The 7,584-nt window shown below is 47.2% G+C and overlaps 1 protein-coding gene across 1 annotated transcript in view; it reads right to left on the bottom strand.

Annotated features, from left to right (window-relative positions):
* Window positions 1-6,663, bottom strand: part of Cngb1 (cyclic nucleotide gated channel subunit beta 1) — a 59,726-nt gene extending 53,063 nt beyond the window's left edge. Inside the window, exons 1-6 of the mRNA XM_027406088.2 lie at window positions 6,454-6,663; window positions 2,887-2,944; window positions 2,552-2,618; window positions 1,766-1,883; window positions 1,618-1,660; window positions 960-996 (exon numbers count right to left, since the gene is read on the bottom strand). Of these exons, the coding sequence (XP_027261889.1) occupies window positions 960-996; window positions 1,618-1,660; window positions 1,766-1,883; window positions 2,552-2,618; window positions 2,887-2,944; window positions 6,454-6,663 (533 nt within the window). The remainder of the gene's footprint in view (window positions 1-959; window positions 997-1,617; window positions 1,661-1,765; window positions 1,884-2,551; window positions 2,619-2,886; window positions 2,945-6,453) is intronic.
* Between the last annotated feature and the right edge of the window lie 921 nt (window positions 6,664-7,584).

Genomic DNA, 7,584 nt, shown 5'->3' on the forward strand with positions numbered 1-7,584 from the left:
GCACGCGCGCGCGCGCACGCACACACGTGCATGTATGCACTTAATTATATATAATTAATAACTGGCAATAGGTACTAATTAAGGACTTTATATAAAGTCCTGGGCCTTATTTTGTTTTTATTTTTGTTTGGTTTGACTTTGAGGCAGAGTCTAGCTGTAAAGCTGTAAAGTCCCAACTGTGATCAAATTCATGATCCCCCAATCTCAACCTCCCCAGTTCTGGAGTTACTGGTGTGTGCCCTCATGTCCAGATTGGTTTGTAGCTCTTCATAAAACACAGGAGGCTCTGCAATTGCACCAGGCAGAGGTGGCTGAAACTAGACAGGGCCTTCCCTGAGCAGGCTCCCCAATGTGTCATTGTCCCCACCTGGCCCGACACCCTCACTGACAAGGCAGGTAGCTTATTTTGAGAGACCTAAACTGCTGAGAAAACAAGTAGCATATTTCCCATGGTGGTCCAAGCCCTGCTTCCAGATGCCACACAGACCCCCAACTCCTGGAAGGCTGCCTGCACAGAGCTCATTCATGCTCCTTTTCCTTCTCAGAGGTGGCCCTACACAGTGTCTCCAGCAAGCAGCGGAAAACATGGGCAGTGTGGTGTTTACACCACCCCATGCTACAGACAAAAAAAGTAGGTTTGTAAAGAGGAAAGAGACTAGGTGTGGTGGAACACACTTTTAATCCCAGCACTTGGGAGGCAGAGGCAGGTGGATCTCTGTGAATTTGAGACCAGCCTGGTCTCCAGAGCGAGTTCCGGGACAGCCAAGGCTATATGTATGTCTCAACAACACTCCCCCCAACACACACACACACAAGAAAAAGAGAGAAAAGAAGGAAGAAACATGCTTCAAGTGACACACGAGGTGGCAATAGACCCTGCTCCTGAGCCCAAAGCTCTCAACTCTGCACACTGCTTGGCCCACTACAGACAACAGTGACACTTGCTGGCAAGGACTTACTCAGTATCTTGAGCTCTGGAAGCTTCATCTGAGCCATCTTCAGACCCTACAGAGTCAGGAAATAAAGGACAGGGGGGCAGGCTGAGGAAAGATTGCTCTGTGGATACAAAACTGCAGGTAGGGACTGTCAGACATCCTGGCTGCACAGGGGGCGGATACAGACAGTGACTGAACACTGCATATCTCAAAATCTACAGAAATGACTGAGTGTCTTCACTAGGAAGAAATGAGAATTGTCAGAGGACTGAGGTAGGTTTACAAAAGCGTGTGGGGAACAAAACATCACCGGTAACCCTTAAGATGAATAATGCTGTGTTTTATGTATCAGTTAAAAAAGTAAATTAACAAATTGAATAATATCCATGAAGTCAGTGGAGAAAGAGGAGGAAAGGAAAAAGAAACAAGGAGCAGAAAGAGAGGGAAAGAGGAGAAAGCGAGGGGGAAGTGTGGGAGAGAGAGCAAGCATAATACCAAGAGCAAGCACTTGCCTGAACCCCAGGTCAGCCTGAAGCAGTACTAAGACCCCCCAAATCAGGCCACTCAGCCAATGGATGGGCCACTCTTACAGACCGTACGAATTCTCCCCACTTCTGGGCCCATTCCAGTCTCCTCTTAGAGGCTCCCACCCTTGGAAAACCATCCTACCTGTTGGTCTCACCTGGTTCCTCAGTGCCACAGGGTCCCAGAATCTGTGCTCCAGCCTGCTGAGACAGACAGACATTACAGGAAGTCCAAGGAGCAGCCTCCCCACCCCCACAACCCTCTGCAGACCCTTCCTCCACCCGCAGGTCACCGTGTGCTTGTACCTGATCTGTGTCTCCTACTCCAGCAGCCACGTTCTGGCTCCCCTTGCTGCTGTAGACAGGCTGTGGCACGACCCTCTCCATGCCCTTCCAGAACCAGGTCAGTACCCAGGCGCTGGGACTGCCAAGGGATAGGGACACCAGTCCACTATCAATCCCCACCCCATCAGAGTGGCAGGTAGTCTATAATATCCCAAAGGACTTGACATGAATGAAGCCACTCTTTCCCCCATGGTGAGTCTTTTAAGCCTCACTTCCTCTCTGGAAAACTCAGGGTCCCCTGCAGTCCCTAGCCAAGGACATGAGGGAGACCTTTGGAACCTGCCCTCCAGTTGCTCCATACAGCACAGCCAACCTCTCTCCATAGCCCAGTTAGCTTGCCCCTGCCAGCATTCTCACGTTTGGTACTCTAAAAGGAGGCAGAGGCTGATCCATCATTCATGTGAGCATCCCGAATCCCTGCCTTTCATGAGCCCCAGCCCAAGATGTGCTTTGTGGGACAAACTCTATGGACTAAAATGGCTAAGCATCAGGAACATTGGCTTCACTGGGAAATCAGCAGCTCCAGCTGTTGTCTGAAGTCACCCCAGCACTGATACCATTCTAGCTCCCCAATATTACTGTGGCCTGCCCTCTCTTGGCCATCATCCCCATTGTGCCCAGAGCACCCCTGACCATTCACTAATTCTCTGGGCCTCTAATGAATGGCCATAGATATGACTCCCAGAGGTCCCCTCTATGCAGTGGTTCCCTGCAGGGGCAGTGGGAGGGGAGAGGGTGATGTGGTACCTGTTCACCTTGGCAACAGCAACCTGGGCCTGGAGGGTAGACTGAGGAGGGTCAGTTTCCTGGGCCTCTGGCAAAAAAAGGATGTCCCATATTTCAAATGTGGACCCCAGAGAGGCCCATTTCTCCCTTGCTAGGGAGATCAAGTCAGAGGCAGAGCAGAAGGAGGCCACTAAGGGGTTAGAAGGTGAGCTTTTCTACTCTGCTCAGCGGAAAAGCTCCCAGGAGCCCACTCCAAGCTTCCCTGAGCCTCCACTTCATCTGTGAAGTGAGCTGCTGCTAGGCTCTGAGAGAAGACCCCAGCCCCCTGCACAGCCAGCCTGGGTCCCAGCACTCACCTTGAAGGCTAGGGCTAGCCTCAGCTATGCCCTCCCCTTCCATTGGCTCCTCAGGTGGCTGTGGGGTTCAAACAGGACCTGTAAGCCTTGATGAGGCTGCCTGGTGCAAAAGGGACAGCCTCTGGTTCACTCCAGGGATCTGCAGTCCCCAAAGTTGAATGACGCATTTCAATATCATCTCTATAAGTCCTGCTGGCCTCACCCTCCACCCTGGGTCCTTCCTTCCTCACACCATAAGGGCTCTGCACCCAGGCTGGGGCCTCTCCTCCCAGCCCCTTATCCCCCAAGGAGCTGTTCCACTCAGTGTCCTGAGAAGGAGGAGCCATAGGACGGACTTGGAGAACAGGGGCCAGAGGTACTCCTCCCCCATTCCACCCCTCATCAGGCGTCTTCCTCCTGGTGTCCAAACTTTCCTTCATACTTCTGCTATTTGCCTCTCTCCTGTTCGTGCAGCCTCTTCTACTCCTGAACACTGTGTGCAGATACAGACAGCCACACATGGGCATCCGTGCACACATCCACACAAGTGTATACCCGTACCCGGGCTTGGAGGACAGTGGGCAGAGAAGAGACATATTTCTGGGCCTCTGGAAAAGAGTCCCATACTTCAGATCTGGTCTCCCCGAGGCCATATTTATGTCAATGTACATAGTGTGATCATACATATCACACTGTTGTGAATACAATAGTGATACACATGTGTGCACACATATACAAAACAAGTGCATTCATGCAAATGCACTTGTATCTACTTGCAGATACACACGTCAGCAATACAACTATGCTCATATACACATATGCATAGACACTTGTACATAGACATGCCTGTGTATATACACATGAACACATGTGCATACAGATACACTTGCATATGTATAAAGACAAAACTTTGCATATACACATGCATGTATATGCTCAGTCACATAAACAGGCATTTGCACAATTATGTAAGTATGTATATATATATATATATATATACACATGTACACATATACAAATATACACACATCTAAAATATACACAAGTATACATGTGGCATATAAAATATGGATGTATACACAGATGTGCAAACGTAACAGACAAATACACACACAAACGCATAAGCTCATACTCAGAAATGTGCACACACACATGGAATCCTGTGCACACAATAAACAGTAGACCATCATGAATATACCACATGCACATACACGGGTACACACATACACACTCTATAGCTGGTTCCTTAACACACTCTGCACTAGCCCACGAACCACCTTTCTTCTTCCAGGAGTACCTTGCCTCTCTATTCCCCCCAGTTAAGACTCCCCCACAGCCTGTGTCTAAGCATGCCCCACCAGCCTACAACTCTGGAGGTTAAATGACCCTTGCTTGTGAATTTCTGTAAGTTCTAAGAGCTGTGCTGGAGCCCAGTCCCTCGCTAGCCCTGTCTCCTGGTAGAAGGAGCAGACGGGCACTTGTGTACCAACCTCCCAGGGACAATGCCTGATTGAGTCCTCTTTATGCCTTTTGCGCTAAGCACAGGATCTAGCTAATTAGAAGCTAAATGAAATCTGCTTAATTAAGCTGCTAAATTAGTTGTTATCAGGCCCCTGAAGGGATGTAGTGTCAAACTGGCAAGTTTTTGATCTGCTTGAAGGAACTTTCTAGAAAAATGCTCCTCAATATGTGGTACATGGACTAATGCCAGTGCAAACTGCTAACTGGTCTGTGGTGATTGAGCAGTTTGGATTAAAAATTAAGGGTTGGTGAGAAGTTTTGTCGGTAAAGGTGCTTGCTGTCCGCCCTGAGGACATGATCCACACAAGATTTGTCCTCTGACCTCTGCACATTCATATACAATAAAGAAATGGGATAAAGTTTTTAAAAATCTGTCATGTCCCAAAGTGTATGTACTCTAATACATAAACAGTGGAACACTAATCTTGTTTAAAAATAGTTGTTAGTTAGTTAATTGGTTAGTTAACTATTGGGTTTTTGAGACAGGGTTTCTCTGTATTGCCCTGGCTATACTGGAACTCATTCTATAGACCAGGCTGGCCTACAACTCAGAAATCTGCCCGCCTCTGCTTCCCGAGTGCTGACGTTAATGGCATGTACCACCACTGCTCAGTTTAATTTTTTAAAATTATTTTTTAAAATAATATAATTACATCATTTCTCTTGTCTCTGTCCTCCCTCTGAGCCCTTTCATAAGCTTCTCCTTGCCCCTTTTCAAATTTATGACCTCTTTACTCATTAATTGTTGCTATATACATATATATTCCCAAATACATAAATGCAACCTGCTCAGTCTGTAAATGTTACTTGTCTGTATGTTTTCAGGGCTGACCATTTGGTGTTGGAGAAACAATCGATATGCTCTTCCCTGAGGGAAACTACTACTTCTGCTTTCAGAATTTCTTAGTTGCCTCTAGTTCTTGTGTAGGATTAAAGCCTCCTAGGCTGCCTGCCCGAACCCTGACTTTAGCATGTCTATGGTTGTTATTCTCAGAACATTAATGTTCAAAGACAATTGGAAAATGAAGTACTGTTTAAGGGGCTAGAGAGATAGCTCAGAGGTTAAGAATACTTGCTGCTTGCAGAGAACTCGTGTTCCCAGCACCCCATCAGGCAGCTCACTATTATTCTCAAGGAATCTTTTGGCCTCTGTGGTCACTGCACTTATGAGAGCAGACACACACACCCAATTATACATAATATTTAAAATAAACCTTTAAAAATACTGTTTTTAAAAATCTATATTAATTTCCTACTTCCTGAATTGAGAAAGTCTTCCTACAAATAAATACTGACTGAAAGAAGTGATGTGGTTCTATTCTGAAGCTATTTCTGAGTCTCCTCATGGTCTGGTAATAAACAGATCATGGACTAGAGTCTAGAATATATCTCTCTGCTCTAGACTACAGAGGCTGACAAATATGGCCACAGGGCATTTATAATCTATTGCTTATTTTTCTAAATAGAAAGTGTATATGTATGCAATATATGTACCATGTATGTTTAGAGGACAACCTTGGGTATCAGTCCTTGCTGGCCACCTCTTTTGAGACAAGGTCTCTTTGTAGCCCATGGGCTTCCAGAGATTCTCCTCTCTGCTCCCAGCTCCCTGGAGAAGTGCTGTAATGATGGATGTTGATGTGACTCCATCCAGATTTCACCTAGGTTCTGGGGATTTGAACTCAGGTCCTCATGCTTGCATGGTAAAGGCTTCTGCCCTCTGAGCCATCTCTCCAGTCCCATAAATAAATTTTGTCAGCACACAGCCATGTCCATTTGTTGTATGTTCTGCACAGCTGTGCTGATGCTATAGCTGGAGGGGCTGAGCAACTAATGAGAGATGGCAAAGCCCACAAAGCCTATCTTACCTTTCACAGAAACAGCCTTGGGCAAACCAGTCCACTCTCTGGGCCTAAGTGGCCCCATGCAGATGTGCACTGAGTCAGTAGCCACGTTTCCTGCTGGCTCCCACTATCTTTCTTGAGAAAGCCCACGGGGATCAGGTGGTCCAGGCTGTGAGTCCCTGAGCAGCAAGACCATCCTGCCCTCCTCACCCTTTCCCCTCACCAGGGTCTGGACCTCTGGCACATCCTCTTCAGGGGCTGTTTTAGGTGGCTCTGGCTCCAGCTGAGGTTCTGGCTCCAGTTGAGGCTCTGGCTCAGGTTCTGGTTTTGCCTCAGGCTCCGGCTCTGGTTCTGGCATTGGTTCTGCTTCCTCCTCGGTCCTCTGCAGGCTCTCTGGAGGCTGGGGCAGCACCTTCTGGACCCAGCCCAACATCCTGACACCTGTAACGGACAGAGTCTTGAACTGCATGAGAAGGCTCACAGGCAGGCACACTCCTCTTTCACGGCCACTTTGTGGGCTGCAGATGCCCTTTACCACACCTCATCTTTAAAAATACATCCTGTGACAGGGCTGGAGAGGTGGTGTTATGGTTAAGAGCACTTGCTGCTCTTCCAGAGCACCCATATTCAGTTCCCAGCACCCACATCAAGCAGCTAGCAGACACCAGTTACAGGAGATGAATACTTTCTTCCGGCCTCTGTGAGCATCCACACATACATGAAATATACAAGCACACACATTAAATATAAATCTTTAAAAAGAGTTTCTGCTAGAAGGATACTTTCTCAGCCTAGACACATGGGGGAGGGCATAGGCCCTGCTCCAAATGATGTGACAGACTTTGAAGATCCCCCATGGAAGGCCTCACCCTCACTGGGGAGCAGAAAGGGGATGGGATAGGGGGTTGGTGGAGGGCGGGGAGGAGGGAGGAGGGGGATCTGGGGTTGACATGTAAAACAAGCTTGTTTCTAATTTAAATACAAAAAATCTGAAAAAAGGAAGAGTTTCTGCAATTATGAGCAGCACCTCTCACACCCCAGGCCCAGAAATGCATATCTGTTTCCTGGCCCTGCCGTCTGAATTCCAGAATGTAGACTTGCAGATATAGAAATCCCAGAATTTCTATGTCATGCGTGGCCTTTGAGCATGACTTCTTTCATTTAGTGCATGCATCTGAGATTCTTTTGTGTAAGTGTTCCTGTCACTAAGTCATTTATTTGTATTATGGAATAGTATTCTTTGGTATGGATTTTTCGTACCACTTATCCATTTCCAAGATGAGGGAACAACTTTGGGGGCGGATTTCAAATAAAACATACATAACTAAAAATATCTCTACATTGTTAGCAGTGG

This window comes from Cricetulus griseus, chromosome 3, assembly GCF_003668045.3.
Source record: "Cricetulus griseus strain 17A/GY chromosome 3, alternate assembly CriGri-PICRH-1.0, whole genome shotgun sequence".
NCBI classification, from domain to species: Eukaryota; Metazoa; Chordata; class Mammalia; order Rodentia; family Cricetidae; genus Cricetulus; species Cricetulus griseus.